The sequence below is a fragment of the Onychostoma macrolepis genome, chromosome 06, assembly GCF_012432095.1.
Source record: "Onychostoma macrolepis isolate SWU-2019 chromosome 06, ASM1243209v1, whole genome shotgun sequence".
Classification (NCBI taxonomy): Eukaryota; Metazoa; Chordata; class Actinopteri; order Cypriniformes; family Cyprinidae; genus Onychostoma; species Onychostoma macrolepis.
This window is the reverse complement of record NC_081160.1, coordinates 973023-997308: the sequence shown is the minus strand read 5'-3', so window position 1 is coordinate 997308 and position 24286 is coordinate 973023. Positions and strand designations below refer to the sequence as shown.

The window sequence follows — 24286 nt, the reverse complement described above, 5'->3', positions numbered from 1 at the left end:
AAAAAGCAACTAAGTAACGCAAGTAGTTACTTTTTTAAGAAGTAAAGTTACATTGTAATGGATTACTTTTAAAAGTAACTTTCCCCAACCCTAAAGGTCTTTTTATCCACACTCTTAAAAATAAAGCTTTTAAAAGGAGGTTTTCGCAGAAGATACATTTTTTAGTTTCCCCAAAGAACCTTAAAGTCAGCTCTTTTTTTTTTTTCTTTTTTTTTTTTCTCAGTGTAAAGAACATTTAATAACCTGAACCTGAACGTTTCTAAGGATGTTAAAGTTTCTTCGTGGAACCATTGGTGTGATTAAAGAACCATTATTTAGCAAAGAAACATCCAAAAGAGGTTTTTCACAGAGGTGCTACAGAAGAACCATTTTGGGTTCCACAAAAAAAAAAAAAAAAAAAAAACCTTCTCAGAACAGTTTTTCTTAGTGTGAAGAACAATGAAGAACATTCATGAAACCAATGCCAATAGAGACTTTATTTTTAAGAGTGAATGAGAGTGTTTTCCTCATCCTTCACACTGAAAATATGTAAAATCCCTTTAATAATTTAAAATAATTTTTGGTCACACTTTATATTAGGTGGCCTTAACTACTATGTACTTACATCAAAAATAAGTACAATGTACTTATTGTGTTCATTCTGTATTTCAAAACACTTCTGCTGCTATTGAGGTGTGATACGGGTGAAGTTAGGGGCAGGTTTGGTGGTCTGGGTCGGTTTAAGGGTGGGTTAAGGTGTAAGGGATGGGTCAACAGTGTAATTATAAATGTAATTACAGAAATTAATTACAGATGTAATTGCATAGGTATTTTTAAAAATATAAGTACAATGTAAAAACATGTATGTACACAATAAGTGCATTGTACCAAATTATTAATTTAAATGTAAGTACATATTAGTTAAGGCCACCTAATATAAAGTGAGACCTAATTTTTAAATAATTAGATAAATAATATTAATTCTCAGAAACAAATGTCTAATTTAAATTAATTGAATGAATATTGGTATTTGCTGTTGGTGCTGCAAATTTATATCAGATGTAAGCAATGCATTGCTTTATTATTTAAAAAAAATGCAATGCAGAATGCTTGATAAAACTGATCAAATCAGTCAAATCTAACTGAGAGAAACACGTTTGATCACAAACTCTGGTTTCCAGTAATACGGTCCACAACTCAAATGTGCTGATATCAGGAGGTAACATCCACTTTTATAACTCATCCGGGACCTTTTACGCTGCAAATATCACTGAACAATAAAATCAAATCCAGCACATTCGTCTTTACTCTTATCAGATGAGCTTTATTGCTCCAAACAATTACTGTCCAATCACACGGCAGATAGGCGGAGGAAGTGGTGTCACCGGCGGGACAGTGAAGGATGAAGGCGTGTCAGGATGAGATATTGGGCCGCTCCGGACCTGAGCGCCTGATGTATTGAGTTGGAACGGATCTGATCGGCGTCGCTGGGGGTGACGAGACCCGACGGCACTAAAACAGAGCCGTAATAGTGTTTACTGACTTATCTGGACACATAAATCCAATAACACCAACCTCTCCACACCGTTTCATTATAACATCATCTAGAAGTTTCTCAAGGAGTTTAGATCACTCCAGTGTGAATTCAGAATCACTAAGTTTTAATATTTAATATTTTATTTTAATATTGTGTGTTTTTCTCATTTATATATACATATGTTGGTATAATTTTACAATAACCTTCCTTAGTTAACCTTATTTAATGCATTAACTAGCATTAACTAACAATGAACAATACATTTATCAGTGTTCATGAATCTTTGTTAAAATTAGTCAATAAAAATGCACCTGTTGATTGCTAGTTCATGTTAACTCGAGTTTATTAAATAATATTAAGATAATTTTGATTTAAAGTGTACATGTTGAAATTAATATTAGCTGTAATTAATTAATGCTTTATAATAATGTTTCATTGGTAGTTCATGTTAACTAATGTAGTTAACTAAGCTTAAGTAAGTAAGTTTATTGTAAAGTGTTACCTCTATGTCTATATAGTTTTTATTAATTTTATTTCAGTTTTAGTCATTTTGGTACATCAAGTTAATTGAATTGGAAATAAACAGTTTAATAAAAAAATAATAATAAAAAGTTTTTAATATTCAATTTCAGCTAACATTTATTTTATTTCAAGAAATGAAAATGGTTTGTTTTTAGTTTCTGTTTTAGTTTTCACTAACTATAATAACCCTGGATTACACAAGTCTTTTCAATGAAGAGTTACAGGATGTTTTTCTCAGAAGATCAAGAAAAGCTTGATTTCTCATATGAACACATCATTTTCTGCATCTACTTTACGGTTTGGATCTTCTGTAGATTTTGACGTGTTTTATAAATATTCAATACAAAACTCATGAAATGACAGCACAATAATGCGGTGTTTGATCAGATCAATCAGACAGTCATTAGCAGATTATTTCAGCTCAGTTCATGTTGACATCAGGGTTGATCACAAACACCCGTCTCATATAAACATGACCCCAATTTTCAGAGCGCTGCGGAGCGGCATTCGATCTCAAAGCCGGGTCAGTCGAGAGAGAGAGAGAGAGAGAGAGAGAGAGAGACAGCCCTCCTGCAGGCGGCCGCTTTCACACACTCTCTATTATTCATACTGACAACATAATATAATCACTATTTTGTTTTATTGTAATCTTACTAGTGCATTGTCATCTCATGAGTGATTTCATGTTAAATATTTCATAAATTCAAATGAGCAATAGCCCACATTTAAAATTAAATGTACTGTTGCAGATTTTTGGATGTGGTCTTTAGGCTAGCACAACATTTTCACCATCATATATGGACTATACTGGATTAAACACTTGACTTTTATATTTTATTTAGTTTATTAAAGGAACAGTTACCCTAAAATGATCAGTCTGCCATCATTTACTCTCCCTAAAGTCATTCTGAACCTGCATGATTTTATTTCTGTTGTGAAACACAAAAGATATTTTGAAGAACATTAGCGTCTAAACTCCTTTGGACCCCATCGACTTCCACTGTGTGGCCGATTTTCAAAATATCTTTTTATGTTTTGCAGAAGAAACACGTGAGGGAGAGCAAATGATGGTCATTTTGGGTGAACTGTCCCTTTAAGAAACAGGGGTTTCTTAATTTTTACTTTCTCTAATCAAGATGTTTCAAACTAAACATTTTTTTTGTGAATATTGTTTTAACTGATAAGTTTTTCTATGTCACTTCACATCCATCTTTTGTAAAATCCCTTTAATTAACAAAGGCCTCAATGACATCATTTTGGAGGGAAAATAGCAGCACAAACATCATTTGTAAGTTTTATCAATGGTTCTGATTAATTTTGTGGTGTTAGTGGTTTTGTGTCTCTCTGCATTTGTGCTCTTTTTGTCCAAATTGCGCAAATCAGTTTGATAATATAGATATAGATATATAAAAAAAGGTTGAAAATATGAAAAAGAACTTCAAGCTGAGTTTCAGTGCTTCACTGCAACAACATGAACTCTACCAACATCCTGTTTGTGTAAATAATCAAGTATTAATGAATAAGGTTTTCTGACAAATATATGTTTTTAAATTTCATTGAAATGCTCAAATCTGCAACTCAAGCCAATGCCGAGTTGGAAATATACTGAAAACACAATCATCTACAAACATCTCAGTGTCGTGAAGCCCAGGAGCGCAGGAGAAATGACTATCATATGCAGCGGATAACTGGAGACGTTTCCTGAGGGTCATCTGAATGCTGGAGAGCTCATCCATTGACCAGACGCACAAAACATCACGACTGGTTTTCTCCAATCACCCGAGGCCAGGTTCTGCATTACGGCACCAGAAACGGCCTGCTCCTCTCTCATCTGTGGCTCTCGCTCCCTGTGTGTTTAAGGCAAGGTGACAGAGCCACTCACAAGAAAAATCCCGTAATTTCCAGAAGAGCCGGAGGTGGCCGGATCCGGACGGTGGGCGTTTCTCCTGAGGAGAAACAGAGATGAACTCTGACAATCCCTCCACCCCTACAGCAGCCTGTGCCTAAGATTACAATATTTCTTCTGAAAGCTCTTTTACCGAAGAGCGCAGACGCAGCACTGCAGGAGGAGGATCTGTCTCCTGTTATTAAACACGCCGCACACGGCCGGTCACAGATACCTCTGTAATATGGGTCACAAATACATGTGTCTCCGCCGGCCGCTCCATGGGCTGATGCCTGATGTCAGCGCTGTTCTGGGGTCACGGATTGGCTGGCAGGCTTGGACATGTGACAGCACTGAAACTGTCTAACTGGATACAGAGAGACAGACTGAGTTAATCTGGCCACCTGTCCAGCAGAGAGAGAGACGGGCGAGAGGAGAGTGAGACAGAGTCCAGACCCAGATCAGAAATAATACCGTTAATAATACAAAGTTACAAAAGGTTCTAACTAATATAATCACACACTGTAAAAAATTACCATGCATTTAACGGTAAAAGACTGTAAAAATGTTACAGTAAAAATCGGTTAAATGGTTAACGGTAAGTTGCCTTGCTATATACGGTGAAAAACTGCATTGGGTATTACATGTAATTTTACAGTAGAATACCGTTTTTGGAAGTGAAAAAGAATGTATAATTTACGTTGAATTCCCAGAATTCCCTGCGTTACATTTTAAATTTGATGTCTTTTTGTTGAAATAACTATGTTTCTTCTTAGTTTTTTTCTTATCAGTTTTGTACATTAGGGTTGTATGTTACACCTAATGTTGTTAAATTAATGTTTATTGCATTATTTGAGTTTCATGTGTGTTACCATGATGGTGTTTAGTGTTTGTGTGAATGACACTGAGCACCTTCTATATATGTTAATTTTTAAAAGCTGCTTGTGATGGGCTTTGGTTCACCATCTGACTTCCTCATCACCACCTTTTAGTGGTTATCAGTGTATTACAAAGGTACAAAACAGATTTCGGTACATCAATAAGTTGGTATGTTAACAGTATATTAGTTAATGAAATTATAGTATTTAACTGTAAATTTAATTGAAATCTGTAAAATGTAAAACGTCGCTACCGTATATTTTTTATGGTAAAATTCTGGTAACCACAGCTGCCAGTTTTTTACCGTAATTTATTATTATTTTTTTTTACAGTGCATCATTACTTACATGGCGCAGCTGATTAGTTACTTTTCACATCAGCAGCCAATGAGCTCGCTGCTCAACATTCAAATACTCGGCTTGTGCTCGCTGTAGCATTTGCAGCCCTTCACCTTCCCCAGCTCCACCTGTATAGATCTGCTATGGGGTCATGTATGTTATATACAGAGCTGGGTAGTAACTGATTACATGTAATCTGGATTACGTAATCAGATTACAAAATTAAATAGTTGTAATGAGATTAAATTGCATTTAAAAATTCCTGTAATCAGACTATACTATATAATGTATAGTGTAATGTACTATAGTCTGTAATACATGTAATACATTACAGACTACATCAGTAATGTATTGATTCTCACTAATTCTTCTTTTTACATTTTTTTTTTTTTTAAATGTATTTATTTGTTTGTGTTATTTCTTATTTACATGTAATGCAGGGATATATTCCCCAACTTTTTAGGGGAATATATATAATTTAATTAATATAATTTAATTAAATATTTTAATAATTAGGTACACATTTACATGTTCACGGTTCTCTGACGTTTGTTAATGGTCACATGACATGCAGGTAAACAAATAAAATATTTAAAAAATTTTAGTGAGAGTTTTATTTTGATTTATGTTATTTTTATATGATTTATTTTAATTTTATATTTTTATGATTTAATTAATTATTTGCTTTTCATTAAACTCACAAACACTCAGTTTCCTTGTGAACTAATGAGTTTGGGAAGCCTTGATAATGTAATGTCCTCCAGAGACTCCAAGTGTTTCTATGTGTCTCTTTCTCTCTAAAATACTAAGTATTAAATATGAACAGCGATGTGGTTTTATGATCGCTGCAGTATTGACATTCATGAAAATCAACTGCTGATGCACATCTGTACCATATGAAATATGGGACAAATTGTCACTGTGTCTTTATCTAGCTATATTAAAACAGCATCAATTTAGAACATTTTATATCATTACATCATATTTTTGTATCTTTTGCATGTGAACACAAACCAGAAAGACATTTATTCAGACGACAGCCAAAGTATAAAGACAGTAGATTTAAACTGAAAGATTGGATTGAGTAGGTTACATAAATGTCAGTTCTGGGCATGTTGGGTATTTGATACATTCATATGTATTTTTAATCATTTGTTTAGAACTTCTGTGGCATTTATTTTATTTTTTTTTTATTTTTTTTTTTTTTTTTTTTTTGGCTGCTTCATTTATTTTAAGTTTAGCTGTAAAGCCAATAATATGCTGTTTAGTTTAACAGCTTACCCATATTGAAACAGTATGCAGCGTTGTACATTTACATTTATGCATTTAGTAGACGCAGAAAGCAGTTTACAAAAGAACAAAGCAATTCTTTTAAGAATTGTAGAGGTTTAAAGTTTTGTGTCTGTACAGAAGGTGACTTTGAAAAATAAACACAGCACTGGAGTATAACATGTGACAACTAGCCCCACTCTCCTCTAATATGAGCCAGTAAATCGGTCCTACAAGTTGAAAACACCAGAAAATACATGAATGCAGATTTCCAGAACAGCTGATTTCTGCTAGAATAAAGTAGATGGTTTGACACGGGTAGATCTACTGATAGATGGATGATTCCAGAACATCTGAAATATGAATATTGATGGTGCTGCTCTGACCCCTGCTGGACATTCACTGCACTGCACATTCACCATCACTGACCATGTGGAGGTATTTTTAGGCACCTTTGATCAGTGTGTGTGTGTGTGTGTGTGTGTGTGAGCTCAAGGTCACGGCTGGTTTTATTTCCAGCATGTCTGTCTTTTGATCTCTGTCTCAGGATGACAAGGTAAAACACACAGCAAACGCACTCATCAAACACAGCAGACACATGTAGCAGGAAATAAACAGAGAATAAGCCCTCCAGTGACACATACACACACACACACACACACACACACACACTCCCACACACACCTTCTGCTCAGCAGGCGTTTGAGCTCCGGATGTTTCTTGCGATCGGTCAGTTTGAAGTCGCTTGGAGCGAAACACACGGGCAGATAAAAATAGTTTGAGATGTTTCGGTGTCGGTGTCAACAATCTGTCAGACTGTCAGACACCTGGTTACGACCCCCATCACATCACATGACCATCACAGCAGCGGCTCCAGGACAACTCCAACACTGAGAAAACATTCAACCACACAAACCTGAGTTAGGTCATTTGTTAGGGTTAGGGTTGTTAGGGTTTTCCACACAACAACAGTTCGTAATACCACAACTGTCCCAAAAACATCATAACAGCATGAACGCACACCTAGTGCACTATATCCCGAATCTTATGAAGCTGTGTGATGCTCTGTGAGAAACAGAACCAAATGGAAGTCATTCACTGAAAATCTATCTACTTTTGAGCCCAAAGTATCCATCTTATTTTCATTTCTTGCAATTGTGCAAAACTTTCAATTGATTAGCTGCTAGGCCCTATAGGTAAATAAGGAATTTAAAAAATAAAAATAAAAATTGCAGTAAACAATAAAGCTATTTGACCTCGAAACCAGTGTGTTTGTGATTATGACATTAAAAATAAAAAAAGTAAAAAAAAAATTTAAAAAATTTAAAAAGATGAAAAAAACAACATTTTGCAATATCAAGCAGCATAACTGGCTGTTTTTGTACAGCTAAAATAACTGGAAGCGAATGACACCGGAAGTCTCGCGCGTTCAATTCACTAACTAACTTCTTAATCGCCTTAAAAAAAATAAGGTGGATACTAGATGTACTATTAAGTGTTTAAGTTTGCATTTGTTCTTCATTCGTGCATTTTTTTTCGTTCCTTTTTTCAATAAAAAAATGTTATTAAATAAATAAAAAAGAAAGTGCTCAGCTCACGCATGCGCTTTGTGTGTGTGTGTGTGTGTGCGTTTCTGTGACAAATGAGGACATGTATAATGACAAGGGTATGACAGGTATTACAAGGAGAAGGTGACTTTTCAGGACATTACCCCATGTCCGCACTTTTCAAAACGCTTATAAATCACACAGAATGGAGTGTATTGAAATAGCAGAAAGTCTCCTGTAAGGGGTAGGTTTAGGTGTAGGGTTGGTGTAGGACAATAGCACATACAGTAAGTACAGTATAAAAACCATTACGCCTATGGAGAGTCCCCACTTTTCACAAAAACAAACGCGCGTGTGTGTGTGTGTGTGTGCACTAATTAGTTGGTCCACAAGGTGGCGACACTGGTCTGGACTGTTGATTCATGTCCGAAAAAAGCGACAAGTGCTTGTGTGAGGAAATTAAAATATAAATGTAACTCTAGTTAAGTAGGAGAACAACATTGTTTTTATGTCATAACTTCTGGAGAGAAATATAACACACTGTAGAAATATGAAACGTTCTAGTGTGCATGTGTGGAGCGAAACGCTGAATCACTTGAACCACTTACTTCAAAAAATGATTCGTTATTTCGAAGCTCTCGAAACGCCACACGCTGGTGGCGCCTGCTGGTCAAACCTTTTACAAACCAATTTTAAATATTTTATTGAAAGTGTGATATATTAAATGCAATTAACCAATCATCAAATACTAAGTATGAAGTGTAATTTTATTAAAATTAATAAAATATCACATATTATACAAATACTTCATAATTAATATTATTCAGATTTTTGAAGTGCTTTATTGTTTTTTTTGTTTGTTTGTTTTTTTTATTTTTTTTTTTTTATGAAGGCCTTTGCTAAACAGGCCAATAAGAGACTATTAAAGTGCCCCTATTATGGATTTTTTTGAAAATGAGCTTTCATGCAGTGTGTAACAGCTCTAAGTGAATGAAAAACATCCTGCAAAGTTTTAAAGCTGAAAGTGCACCGTGTTTAAAGTTATAGTCTCTCAAAAGAAAGAGTCGACTCTGAATCATTGAAACGAGTCGTTTTTAAAACGAATCCCAAGCCGTTTCATGTTGACCTCAACATGCATACAATTAGCATACTGTCCTCTGATTTGTTGCGCGCAGACCTGGGAAGACTTGGTTTTCGTGTTGGTCTGATTGAAAATGCAAATTCATTCTTTGCCACTAGGTGCCGCTTTTGAAGCGTTAAAAATAGCTGTTTCCCCGGTAACGCTGCACACAAAGCAGCACTGGCTCACAAACACTGCTTTATCAGGCATCACAGGCAGGATCCAGTCTGACCAATCACTGCAGATTAGAGTCACGCAAACCTGGGGTTTGGAAAAATGAATCGTTGAAGGAATCATTTGGGAATCCTGAGCATATAAGGTAAAAATAAAATAAATGCATATTATAAGAAAATGAAAGTGTTTTTTGACCTTGCACGTCAATCTGTTGTTTCTGTCCCTAGCCTTTACAGACATATTACACCTGAAAAACACATTAGGGTTATAAGTTCTTCATATTTTAAAATGAAACAATATGTTATTTGAACAATTACACCTTCTTGAGCCATCAATGTGGCAATATTTGTTTGTAAATTAATTATAAAGAATTCCAAGCACCACAAAACTGCTCGTCCCCACAGCCATGTACAGAGGGAAAGTGCTTTATTTTGAGGTCAAAAACAGTTTTTTCTACCATTTAAAATACAATAATGTATTCATAACCATCAAATAAATGGCATAATGAAACAAAATACTGAACAAATATTATAAAATATATAATGAAGGTAGTGGTCCCCTGGAGTTGTGTCACTGGTCTTAACGTTTAACAAAAATCTGTTATTTTGAAATAAAAATCACACTGATGACATCACTTGACTTCCTCCTTCCTATTTTCTAAACATCTGTGAAAAAAGGCCCATGTTATGTCCACTGCTTCTTTTCAGTTATGATAAATGTTCTCATTTATCTCATGATTTTATATGAAGCTTTTAGTTGACGTCACTGGTGTGACCTATTTATTGTTAGGGAATTGTAAAAAAAAAAAAAAAAAACTATAATACAAATGGATTAAACTACTTAATTTAGTGAGTATACCGTGATTGACAACATGTGGTTTGATACCTTGCAGCAGACATTTTGTAAAATTCATTTTTCATGAAAACTGTCACTTACGGATAACACCAGTGAAGATCAGTCTATCAGCACTTATGTATGTCACGGGTTCTGTTTTTTTTTTTTTTTTTCTGTCACATTAAACATATAAAACATAATCTCCTTATTTCGTGCATTTTCATTATTTTTCTGTAACTCTGACTACATGTGCTGAAAAAAAAAATTAAAATAATATTTCATAAAAATGTTTAATATTGCTAAAGAAGGTAACACCAGTGACAAAAAAAAAAAAAAAAGTACATGTGGTCTTGAAATAATTGCATAAAATAATAATAATAATTAAGCTGTCATTTATATGTATTCATAAAGTCAAAAGGTAATCTAATAAATACATTTTAAGACATCTTGCCATACCAAAAGTGGACGTTTCTGTAGAATGACCCAACCCATAATAGGGGCACTTTAAATACTACTATTCCTTTTAATTATACAAATGGCTCATTGAAAATGTCTACAAATTTATAAACTTTATAAAAGTTTGATTGCAAGACAATATAATCATTGCTGTTAATTGTGTTCACTGTCTGTTTGATTACATGACATCAACTAACTGCATGATTTTTACTGTACATTTCTGCCATATGGACATCAACTTGATATAATCACCACTGATAAGCTACTACTAAATATAATGTAGAAACTTTCATTTTCTGTAAAGCTGCTTTGCAACGATGTGTGTCGTGGAATACAAATAAACTTTATACACTACATACCTATACACTCTTAAAAATAAAGGTTCCACAGGGTGTGTCTGCAGTGATGCCATAAAAGAACATTTTGGTTCCTCAAAGAACCTTTCAGTGTACAGTTCCTAAAAGAACCATGTTGAAGAACATATTAGAAACATTTTTCGACTATAAAGAACATTTTCTGCTTTTGAAAGGTTTCATGGATGTTTAAGGTTCTTCACAGAACCACCGATGCCAATAAAGGACCTTTATTTTTAAGAGAGTAGACACTGGTTCAATGGTTGACTGCAGATCGCCTCCTAGTGGCTCTCTGGAGCTGGACGGTCAAGTAAAAAACTCTTCATGAAGATTCTTCTAAACTTCCAGTGTGAAAATAACATCTTAGGGTTTGAAATAACATGAGTGTAAATAATGAGCGCATTTTAATTCCTATGAAGCAGATCAGGCATGTGGCCGCAGACAGCAGGTCATTCTGCTCTAACGACTCAATAACAACAAATAATGCACAGAGAGATCCGTCTCCTGTCCCCTCTCGTCTCGCCGGCACAGGGTTTTAATTACCCAGAGTCCTGTGCGGCGGAGCGACGCTCTCTCGGGTCAGTGCTGCCCACCCTCATCATTAATTACTGCTGACCTCGTCACGCTGACCGCAGACGTGTGTCATTAGCCAGGGAGTTACATATGAAACATTAAACGTGCTCGGAGACGCCACAGTCCAAACATTTCATTTGTTCTCAATTATTCATTTCTTTGAAGGTTCAGAAGAGTCGTTAATATGGAAATCAGCTCACATGCTAACGAGCTCTTGCTATCTGATTTGGGACACATCACTGGAGCACATTAACAGATCACTGCACACTTTCTTTTTCTTTCTTTCTTTCTTTGTCTATAAAGCTCAGAACTATTCAGATATATACATATATTGACTATAGGTTAACTTTAACATTAACTAGTAAACTGTGCGGCCTAGATTACATGAGCCTAAAATTAATGAATGTTTTTAAAAATTTTTACAGTACAGTTCAAAAGTTTGGGGACTGTAAGCTTTTAGTTTTTTATTAATCAAGGATGCATTAAATTGATCAAAATTGACAGTAAAGGCATTTATAATGTTACAAAATATCTCTATTTCAAATAAATGCTGTTCTTTTGAATTTTCTATTCATCTGTGAATCCTGAAAAATAAAATGTATCACGGTTTCCACAAAAATATTGTGCAGCACAACTGTTTTCAACATTGATAATAATCAGAAATGTTTGTTGAGCAGCAAATCAGTATATTAGAATGATTTCTGAAGATCATGTGACACTGAAGACTGGAGTAATGATGCTGAAAATTCAGCTGCGCATCACAGAAATAAATTACAGTTTAACACATATATTTTAAATTGAAATAATATTTCACATTTTATTCTGTTTTTACTGTATTTTTGATCAAATAAATGCAGCCTTGGTGAGCAGAAGATACTTCTTTCAAAAGCATTAAACATGATTTCATGTTGATTTTAATATAGCAGGGTCTGGATCGAAAGCGAGTGTCTGTGTGTGTTCTGCTGTCTCGTGTGTTGATTCAGTCGGTATCTTTGAGGTTTGAGAATCTGCTCAATAACTCGACAGTAAGAAGCCAACAGCAGAAAACAGAAAACCATACTAACATACACAGAATGTGCTTTAACACCTTTAAATCCTGTATTGAGCAGTATTTGTCTGACAGCAGATATCCTGGATGCAGACGGAGGAGGCTGCTCGTTACTCTAAAGAAGGTTAATCCATTTAACTCCTGCATATTGATATGCCAATTACATCTAATTGAGGAGGAGGCATCAGTCAAGGTAATAGTGCAGAAAGAGTGTCGGTGCGCATCGGGCCGCGGGAACACGTGTAAGATCGTCTCTCCTAATTGGGCCAGAGCGACTCGGGCAAACGCAGTGAGGTGTGCGACTCAGACCAGACACATCCGTCAACAGCGCATCCCATAATGCACCTCACCTCCCCATGCTGGGCCTCGCCTGAGCGTGTCCGAAAATCATAAAAGCAAACGGGGGAGAGGACAGGACGGGACGGGTGCGAATGAATATTTAGTCTGCCATATTCTGTCTGGAAGCAGCTGGATGCACAAACAAGCGCAAACAAACCACGGTATCATTGAGATACTTTTATAGTTTTTATTAATGTTTGAATTAGTTTTTAGTTTTATATTGTCCCTTTTAATTTGGTTTTGTTATTTTTATTTTGTTTTAATATGTCTATACTGTATAGTATGTATTTATTTTTATTTCTGTTTTAGTTATTTTAGTACATCAAGTTAAACTAAATGAAAACGAGTATTTTAGAATCATTGGCATACTATTATAGGGTTTTTTATATTTTTTAGTCCCCCACCTACCTATTTTTATTTCATTTGAGTTAATTTTTTAGTAATTTTGTTGTTTTTAAATTGTTTTTGACAATATATATATATATATATATATATTTTTTTTGTATTAAAAACAATACTTTTTGATACATTTAACATTAATATGTCCATGTAGTTTTTTTTTTTTTTGTCAACTTTATTTCAATTTTAGTTATTTGAGTTCATCAATCCAAACTAAATTATAATGAGAAATAATAATGAGAATTGAACATTTTGTAATAAAATCTTTTTTAATAACAAAAGTATTTGTATTTGTTTATTTGAGTTATTTATTTTTTTATTTCAAGAAACTTTTTTTTTCTAATTATTTTAGTTTTAGTTAATTATAATAACCCTGCTCATTACTTCATACAGAGTGTTAATTGTTTTAAATTTCTCATGTACAATTATTTGAAATTTTTGTATAAATATTTGGACAATAAATATTTTGGCTGCATAGTATTTTTCAGTATTTGTGAACATGATTGATCTGTATTGTCTCTGACAGTTGTTGTACAATATTTCATCATGCCGTGAGGTCGAAAGTAATTGCAACACTAGTTATGATGCAAATAAATTGTGCGACTGAATTGAAAATTGTAAAAACATGCATCACAAATGTACTTGTGTTTCAGTTAATTTTGGAAAGTTGTAAAGAGTGCAGCAGATTCAATGTGAAATCAGACTTGCAGCTCATGCTGAAGTGCAGTTATGACTAAATGCAGATGAATGTCATCATGCAAACTCGGCAGCATCCGGAGAGACAGACACGATTAATGGACTTCAGCAAATAAAATGCATCAATGAGTCAAAGTTCCTGCATTACAAGACAATAAAACCTGTTCAGCAAACATTTGCAGAGACAGTTGTGTGTAAAACACAGTAAATGATCTTCACACACATGCTAAACAAATACTAGCATTGCATCACAGAAACCATCCTCAGTTTGACGAGTTTCTCTTCTTAAGTCTTTGTGGAAGATCTCCTGAGAAGAGCAGAGCAGCAGGCTGAGTAACGAATTAAAGTTCATCAGGATTCATTCAGAGAGTGAAAAGAGACTCAGATAAAGTGTTCAAATCATCTCAGACTCTCAGGTTTAATGAATCTTCTAAACACTCTGAAGGACAAACGTCCCTCAACAAACAGGACACGTTTTCCCAAGAGGGACTCGTTTTACGGTTTACTAATGAATAACTCACTCCAGTGTAAAGTACGAATGACTGTTTCACGGTTCTCATGTCAAAAGACGCTTTGCTGAAAGTTTAAAACTAAGTTTCATAGTTTTACTGCACTGAACCTACTGCTTTTGAACCAGATATCAGTCCACTATGTCAACATAAAAAAAAGGAAATTTAAAAAAATACTAATTTAATATTTAACACATTGGAAAATTCAAAATTAATATATATTTGTCATACTTTACCGGCCATAACACAAAAGTAATTATTAGCTTATCTTTATCAGACGGAATTTTAGTAATAATTGAATTAGTTTTTAGTTTTATATTTTTCCTTTTAATTTTTTTGTTTGTTTTTTTTCTGTTTTTTTATGAACAGAATTATATGATGAAAAAAAGACTCATTTCAGTATGTATGTTAAGTCTACTTTTTAACTGGTCCAAACAAACTCTTGTTATGAAATAACAGTAATTCAGATTTTTGGCACACAATCCTTTGAAGTCCCTCAGCTGATGTGAAGAAAAACATTTATTAGCTATTTTGCAAACAACTGCATATAAACTTGATTAGTCTGTAATGGACACTGATGCGCTCGTCGTGTTAACGAGCAGAATCACAGAGCAACAGCAGCCAATAAAAACACTTCAGACTTCATGTGGCACCAGCAGAACGCGCAGGTCGTCAGTGTTGGGCTCCGCTGGCGCTCAGCGCTGATCCCAGAGCAGTGATAAAGCGGTGAACATCAGTGAAGGAGTTGTAGAGCGGCACCGGAGCGACACGCAGCACGTTGGGCTCTCGCATGTCACACTGAAACACCAGACACACAACACACACTTACACACACACAGCCTCGACAGGTCTATGGAATCACATCTCTAAAAGATAGTTTTGATTGGATAAGTGAGCGGATCTCATGATAATGGTGTAAGTTCACCCAAAATCATCATTCTGTCATCATTTACTCATCATCATTCCAAACTCATGAGACATTGTTCATCTTTGCAACACAGATTAAGATGTTTTTCATGAAACCTGTCCTCCACTGAAAGTCCCTCACAACCAAAACTCTCAAGATCCAGAAATGTAATAAAAGCATCATAAAACAAATCCATATGAATCCATATGAGGAACAGATTTAATTCACATATAAGCACTGATCAACACATATACATGGATATAGTAAACATACATATGCACGATGCATGGCGATCATCCCCAAGACACTTAATTTTTGTGATTATTTATTAAACTGACCAGAAATATATAGCCTAGTGAGGTTGTATTTTTCTTGGCGTGTCTCTAACATCTCCCCCTCACACTGACAGAATTTCATGTGAATGTTCACGCTATATTACCATAATTTTACATTCAAACAACGAACAAATTATACAGCGAACAAAGAACATTTACATTATCAAAGAATATCACTGAAGCGTGAATGTAAGCACTCTAAAAAACTATAAGCTATAATCAGTGATGTCGTCTGCAGCGTATGATGAATTCATCTCTTACATCGCATGTAGGTAGGCTACATCTGCACTTTGTTGTTTCTGATGAGAGAATTCAATAAAGTGCATTGACCAAAACTTTTGCATATCAGCGATGTTAATATTTAGTAAAATCCCCTTAACTAAAATCACAAAAGCACAAATATATATTGGTTCGCATATAGGCTACATCTTCATTTTTATGTTAATCTATAAGAGTTTGGGTTGTTTATAGGATTTTGTCAAAAGTCCCCCACCGTGGCCCCGCCCTGCCACATCAAGCCCCGCCCCCCAGCACCCCCCAGATAAAATATGTTCCTGCGGTTATGCCAATCAGTATGTAGTATGATGGTTGTTGGTATGTTGTATGTGCGTGAGAACCGATGAGCTTTCATGTTTTCCATATGTGATTTGCTCTATGAGTGTTTGTATGGGAATAGAAGGTTAAATTAAATGTTCATCATAAAAAGCAATCTTATCTCTATACAAGACTTGGATTAAACCACTCAGTTCTGATGGATTAGTTTCATGAGGCCTTTATGACCTTTTTGGACCTTCAAAATGTTGATTACCTGGACTTTCAATGGAGGGAGAGAAACCTCTCAGGATTTATTAAAAGTATCTTAATTTGTGTTTCAAAGATGAATGAAAGTTATAGTGGTTTGGAAAGACGTAAGGCAGAGAAAAGGTCTTTGCACACCGAGTGCGAAATTTTCGCACGTTAAAAAATAAATACGACCTCACGTTGTGTCGATCACATTTCATCTGTCATGAAAAAATTTGGATCGGGTTAGATTTTCTGCATTTTTCACATCCGTAGCAAGCATTTTGACACACTGTGCAAGGTTTCTGTGCGTGACGATGATGAATATGAAAAAACACATATGAAAATTTCGGACGTAGTGTGCAAAGACCTTAAATGACAACAGAATGTTCACAAAAATAAAGCGGTACGTACGGCGACTCCTCTCTTCTCCAGCTCCTGAAACACGGCTCTGATTGGACAAGAGAAGCACAGAGACAGCTGACAGCCTCTCTGCTCGGGGTCAGAGGGCGTGATGATGTGAACCCAGGGTTTGTTGGGGTCTGATGGGTCTTTGCTGTAGTAATGTTTGATCAGATACTCCAGATACCCTGTTAGCAGCACCGACTTCCTCCTCAGATCCTTCATACTCGTCCGGTTAAAAATCTGGACACCAGAAACTCAGTGTGTCAACCATAGACTGTAAAAAAAAATGGACGTAGTGTCCGTGATGTCACCCGTAGGTTTCTGTAAAGCATTTTTGAAGCCTAAAGTGGGCGGAGCCGACCGCCGCCATCTTGGAAGCGCGTCACCGCGCGTCACTCCCGGATAATCGAAAATGGGCAAAAAGGCGGGACGTGGGTGAAGCTGAGCTGAAACCACGCCCCTCTATAGTGACAGCAGTGCTGCCGTGCAAAGACAGAACACCACAACTTGAAAATGAGTTATTGATAATTTTGGGACATTAATGACCTCCTTTATCATGTGTTTAAGTATCATGGAGAAAAGCCCCGGAGAAACCAAGGCAGAACACAGTATAACATCAGTTACCGCGCTTTGACTTTGTTTTGGAAAGCTCAGATAAGTTACAGTGCTCTGCATATGTTTGCATTCGTTCGTCAATACTGTGCCAGCCTGGAGTTACACGGTATTCTGCCTTTGTTTTACTGTCCATTAAAGTCTACCGCATTTATTGTGTACTTCTATATCTGTTGGCACTTCATTAGACAAACAAATGAGAGAGATCGCGATCTAACAAACTGCTCCATATAACAAAGCACTGTAAGCAATAACGATTAAAAAACATCTAATTGCCAGATTCCCAGTGTCCTACCTATAATTATTTTTTTCTGTACAAATACAAATCATTAAAGCCAGTTTTCTAAGTTTCGCACTAGAGAGTTTCACACTCTGGAGCAGAGCTCATGGCAGTCCACCTGTCACTCAAGTGGCCACGCCTTAATTATGCAGAACTTTAAGGCTTAATATAATTTAAACGGATGAGTTATAAAAAAATTCACCCCCCTCACAGTTGTCACGAAGGGCAAAATTAGCTATATAGACCAAAATAATTTTTTGTACCAGGCTGTAAAAATGTTTTTTTCTGCTGTAAAGTTGGGCATTTTAACATGGGGAGTCTATGTGATTGACTCCCTTTTGGAGCCAGCCTCCAGCGGCCAGTTGATGAATTGCAGTTTTAGTCACTTCCGTGTTGGTTTCACTAGAGGGAGCGGGAGGTTGCCGCTTGGTGTCAACACAGAAAAAAAATGAGACAACATATTCACCTACATAAATTAAGATGAATTCAAAATTTAAAGCTGCAGTTCGTAACTTTAGCCCCTTTGTCGCCATCTCTGTTTGAATCCTGCAATTGCAGTTATTTGCGCAATTATCTTCTTTATGTGGGTTGTGCACCGGCACGGCTCCAGCGCGGATGAATCTAATGTTTTGAGGAGTATGTGTGGCTGTCAGTCACCGCACCGGTGTGGATATTCACTGTACATCGGAATAACAGATTATACGTCTTTGAAGTAAGAATCAAATAAGAATTTTCACTGGATGTTGTCATCTGAACAAGTAACAAGTCTGCCACTTTTGTTCTGACCAACTGAGGAAAAAAGCATTACAATAAATCACGCTACCAATGGTGATTAATAATCAGTTAGCTCATATCACATCACAGCATTGCGTGACTATGTTTATGTACTGTGTATTAGCGTGTAGATTTCAATTTCCGTACAGTCTAATCTGTAATCGTCATACCATTTGAATTTCATATGAAGAAATTCTTTTAACCAAAAAAGCAAATTATTCTTCATTAGAACTGGTTCTCTTTAAAGTACAAAAACTTGTGTAATCCCACGTAGGCTATCTGTAATCAGATGCACATTTAAAACTGGAATATAATTTAATTTCAGTCACATGTGTTTCAGGGTGCTTTCACACTTGGTTCGATTGCCTGGTCTGAACCCAAGTTCGATTGTCAGTCACGCTCGTCAGGAAAGTGAGTGAAACACACACAAACACACGCTTTTTATCAAATAATTAAACAATGTATGTTTACAGACGTAATGCTTGAATCACCAGCGAATTCGTACCAGTACCGCTCAAATTAGAAAACATTATTATAAGCTTACCGTTGTGAAACAGGCTAAAGTAAGGCGATAGTTCTGAACACTGGCTGGTTATGTACCTGCTCAAAAATTGATTTTGGATAATTTTTAACCAAAAAAAGTTACAGACTGCAGCTTTAAAATTCAATATATAAGAAATAATATCAATATTGACTTTTCTTGATGGAGTAATGTTAGATTATTATTTTTTGTTGACAATTTGTGATTTTGTAACACCACAAATACAAACACATACAGAATTGTTCACAAAAAGTTAAAGTCAACAAAAACTTGAGTATTTTGAGTAACTGTAAGTTACTTGAGTAACTTGTTTGATGTTGTATAATGGTTGCCGGTATGTTGCACGAAGGTTGTCAGTATGTTGAATGAAGGTTGTCGGTATGTTGTATGAAGGTTGTCGGTATGTTGCATGATGGTTGTTATTATGTTGTACGAAGGTTGTCGGTGTTGCATGATGGTTGTTAGTATGTTGTACGAAAGTTGTCGGTATGTTGTATGAAGGTTGTCGTATGTTGCACAATGGTTGTTAGTATGTTGTACGAAGGTTGTCGATATGTTGCATGATGGTTGTACGAAAGTTGTCAGTATGTTGCATGATGGTTGTTAGTATGTTATATGAAGGTTGTCAGTATGTTGTATGAAGGTTGTCTGTATGTTGTATGAAGGTTGTAAGTATGTTGTACGAAGGTTGTCGGTATGTTGTACGAAGGTTGACGATATGTTGTACAAAGGTAGTCGGTATGTTGTAAGAAGGTTGATAATATGTTGTATAATGGTTATCAGTACATTGTCAGTATGTTGTATGATGGTTGTCAATAAGTTGTTGTCAGTATGTTGTATGACAGTTGTCAGCAAATTGTTGTCAGTATGTTGTACAATGTTGTATGATGGTTGTCAGTATGTTTTTATGAGTGCTGTGTGATGTCTGACCTCTAGACTGGCCTGTAGTGGACACACCAGTAAGATGGGCTGATTGGACAGACGGAAACCATTAACACCAGGCTGAAGCTCCAATTCTGCAGGAATATTCAAGTCATTTTTAATATTATTTTTTTTTTTTATATTGCAGATATACTGGGACTGACTTTTGACAAAAATCTATAATTAAAAGCATCTACAACATCTAAAGCTGCTTTACAGAGTGTAATGCAACTACATTTGTGTCCACAGGATGTCAGCAGAGAGCAGGCTGTGAGTTCCCACATTCCCACAAAACTTACAGTGATCATCATAATGTTTGTGTCAGTGACTGATATTCCAACAGGATTCTCATACCGTTGTTCATGAGGAATCTGGTCTTCAGGTTGTGTCCCCACCAGCCCGTCAGACTGACTCACACAAAAACAAACACACACACACACACACACACTGCATGAGCGTCTCATGAGCTTTATTTCATCTGTAAGTGTGTTAAAGAGCGTGTGTGTGATACTCACGTGGGTTTGACGCTGTGAGTGTGTTTCTCATGTATATAAGCTCCAGCCAGACCACCGGCCCCTGAGTTCACATACTGAATAAAACACACACTAAACACCACTCACACTGATGCACCATATATTCAACACTAATACAATTAATATAAAACAATAATAAATAAAAATGCATTAATGAACATAACACAACACGGACACTGACCTTATAAGAGCACCAGCATGCAAAATCCACATTCCAGTCATGAAGTCGCAGTTCTGCGTTTCCTACGGCATGTGCACAATCAAACCCTACCAAACACCCCTGAACACACACACACACACACACACACATTCTGTGTGAAACATTTGAAGATTAGAGAATGTTGTTTTCCTTTTTATTACCGTGAAGCTGCTTTGAAACAATTTGTTCTTTGCATGAAGTGCTATCGAAATAAAGGTAACTTGACTTGACTTTCTGAAACCAAGATTGCGGCATATGTGTGTGTAAAAAAATGCTGGGTTGTTTCAACCCAACTTTGGGTCAAATGTGGACTAACCAAAATTTGGGTTAAAAATGTAATTTTAAAATGTACCCCAGCAGTTAATCCATATTGGACCCAAAGCTGGGTTGAAACAACGTAGCATTTGTAGAGTGCATATGAGAGGCAAATTTTTATTTCTAAGCAATAATAATAAAATAATAATAAAAAATTTAAATGAATAAAAATGACATTTATAGTAGAAGATTTTTTTTTCCAATTTACTTTTCCCTATATGCATGTACAAAATCTTATTTAAAAAAATAAAATAAATAAGTTTTAATATTTTAAGCTATGAACAAAAGCAACTAACACTGCAAACTTTGCATACAATTGTTTGAAATATTGTTTATTTTAGTACTAATTTCAGGGATTAAATGAACTATTCATCCTGTGAAGCATCGCTAAGGATGTTGTCTATTTACAAATGTGATTTACAATATTAATCGACTCTCTTTAAAATGCAATTTCGAAATATTCAGGCATACAGATATATAAGTAGTTTGAGAGGATGGAAAGGTCAAACTTCTTATGCATCTATTAATCAATTACATCAACCCCAATTAGGGTTGCAAAGGAGCAAATTATTTCTGGTGAGTCTCCTGAAACTTTCCAAAAATGTTTAAAATTTTCAGAAAGTATAAAAAAAATTAAAACCTGGAATGTTTCCACAAATTTTCCAGAAATTGTCTGCCTATTTGCAACCCTAACCCCAATATGAGCGAATGGTCCCTATTGAGCCTGTTCATGGTAACAGCAACTACCGATTGGTGGGTCTCTTTTTGGCATTATAGTTAAATTTGGTTGTGTTAAAAATTGAAGATAAAATCACACTTATTTGTGTCTTGACAGAAGCAAATACAGTACACTGTAAAAAAAAAAAAAAAAAAAAAAAAGTTGAGCCAACTTTAAATTTTAAGGCAACCAGCTTCAGCAGATTTTTGAGTTTGCTCAACATATTTTTGTGGGAGATTCTCAAATTTGTGTTGTATAAACTTAAAATGACAAGTTGAGAAAACTCAAAAATCTGCTGAAGCTGGTTGCCTTAAAATATTAAGTTGGCTCAAGTTGGCTAGTGTAGTCAACATTTGAAATGGATCAAAAAAGTTAATCAAAGTTGTCCTAAGACAAGAACGCATTTTGTTTTTAGGTTTTTGATCCACTTGAAATGTTGACTACAGTATAATCACTTTATCTCTGATGACATTTCATTTGACCTTGGTGTGTCCGGCTCTAGTAATGGCCTCCATGTCGAACAGCTGACCGGTGTAATACTGAACTCCGCTGAGCATGACCAGAGCGATGGCGTCGCCCTCCCGCTCGATGACCGACACCATATCCTCCGTCCTGATGGTTTCTTCACCCTGAAACAGCCAATCCACACGTTCACAGAGAACTGCCTGTCTGTGTGACGTCATACTGAGAGGAAGTGATGTCATTACCTGTCTGGGTTTAATGATCAGCATGCTGTCGGTCACGTCCAGTCCTCTCAGCCGGATCTGAGATTCAATGGCGTACTGCACATTCACACAAACACAACGATGTTTTTAATGCAAAACTATGTTAAAAATAATGTTAACATTAGTTTAGGTTTACGTACGTGATCTGATGGAAAGGCCCTATCTTCTAGAAGGATCTTATAGCGTTTTGGAGTCGGTTTGTAGAAGGAAAGCTGAGTGGATAATAAAACGAGGAATATTTAAAAATCAGTATGCAGAAAACAATTTTGAAAATGTTTTTGTGACTGTTTTTACCATCAGAAGATGCAAATTGACTGTCAATCCATTCATCAGAGCCACTTCCTCAGGTTTAGCGCCTATTTAAAGATTCAAACACAAACACAAATACACACGTCTATAAAAGCAGTCTGGCTAAATCAGGATCGCTGGGATTAAATGTGGGGGTAAAGTCCTCTCTTTACCCTGTTTACTTTAGCTGAACCTCCCACATTCTATCTACAGACAGATGTATGGCTTCTCTCTGTGTTTGCCTCCCATAGAAACACAGATATGAAAAGCAAATGTTCCCATGAACCTCATTTATCAGCTATATTATACTAGATGAGACTGTGTATGGTCAAACTGAACTCAATAACAAATCCTTAGTTAACAAGCTCTTAATTACCAACGATCTTTGCCATCAGCTCCTCCAAGGTCTCCTCAGCCCAGGCCCAAGGTCGCGACCCCTTCAAATGGCCATGCACACCGCTGGAAACAACACGTGGTTACAGTCACTGCAATATTATGGGATTTCTTTCCAAGTATGTCTGTTATTTTATCTAATTAATTATTGCTTGTCATGGCAAAAAATAAATAAATAAATATATACTTTTAAAAAAAATGTAGCGATTTTACTGGAAAAAGAAAGAGATGTTTCAGTAACGAACCTGTTTACCAGTTACTTTACAGTGAAAAATCATATTTTTGGCAGTTAAGATTTTCTGGTGTGAAAAAATAAAATAAAATAAATATAGAAAACAAGCTTCTGATAATCAAAATGTATGGAAAAGTACAGATACCAAAATGCCATCCTAAAACCTGAAATATAAATATTTAATAAAATATATAAGTAATACAAATTTAAATTCAAATTACATTATGTAATGTTTTTTAACAAAACAAATATAGAAAAATACAGTCACCAAAATGACATCCTAAAGCCTGAAACATTTTCACAGTATTTTTATTTGATATTGATGTTATATTTTTCTGAAACTGATTCAGCATTTATCAGCTGCTAAATCAAGACAGACGACTCACATTTTGGCCCATTTCTCCAGCTCCTCATCGATGTATTTTTTGGTGTTTTTTGGCTGGAGACCCAGTGAATTCCCAGCTAAATAAACACAATCTTCAGAACCGTCCACAAGTGACGAATCCACTAAAAACAGATGAGAAATCACGAGAAATCAGATGATGTATGAATCTGAGCAAACACTCCATCATGCTGATATAATCTGAGTCATATGTCAGGCTGTGATATATGTCGGGTCATAAAGCGTCACTCACACGGAGACAGGTCAGATATTTTGGGGATGAGGAACTCCTGGCGAAGGAGCCGCAGCTCGTCGTGTCGGTCCAGATGTTCTGCCACGCAGCAAGACGTGGGGCTGCAGCCGAGCTCCTGAGAGACCCTCGTGATCGTCTGCTCCACGCTCTCCATCATCAACACCAGACTCAGAGCAACCGAGCTTCACAGACCTGCAAGAATCTCTAGCAGAGGCCCAGACTCTTTAACTCTGCAC

The 24286-nt window shown here is 35.8% G+C and overlaps 1 protein-coding gene across 1 annotated transcript; it reads right to left on the bottom strand.

Annotated features, from left to right (window-relative positions):
* Positions 1–13693: 13693 nt before the first annotated feature.
* Positions 13694–24286, bottom strand: kynu (kynureninase). The gene is made up of 13 exons (XM_058777864.1): positions 24051–24286; positions 23802–23922; positions 23167–23249; positions 22797–22858; positions 22643–22714; positions 22485–22559; positions 22260–22406; positions 20727–20825; positions 20528–20601; positions 20367–20419; positions 20022–20107; positions 16894–17124; positions 13694–15255 (listed from the first exon to the last, which is right to left on the bottom strand). Exons 1-13 carry the CDS (start codon positions 24205–24207, stop codon positions 15130–15132), a joined length of 1386 nt encoding a protein of 461 aa, XP_058633847.1. The 5' UTR covers positions 24208–24286; the 3' UTR covers positions 13694–15129.

Bases quoted from the DNA above. Each gene is read 5' to 3' on its own strand.
- kynu (XM_058777864.1), bottom strand. From the start codon at position 24,207: ATGATGGAGAGCGTGGAGCAGACGATCACGAGGGTCTCTCAGGAGCTC. The intron at 23,923-24,050 runs GTGAGTGACGCT...ATCTGTTTTTAG, and splicing joins AATATCTGACCTGTCTCCGT to TGGATTCGTCACTTGTGGAC. The intron at 20,420-20,527 runs GTGAGTATCACA...TGTGTGAGTCAG, and splicing joins ACTCACAGCGTCAAACCCAC to TCTGACGGGCTGGTGGGGAC.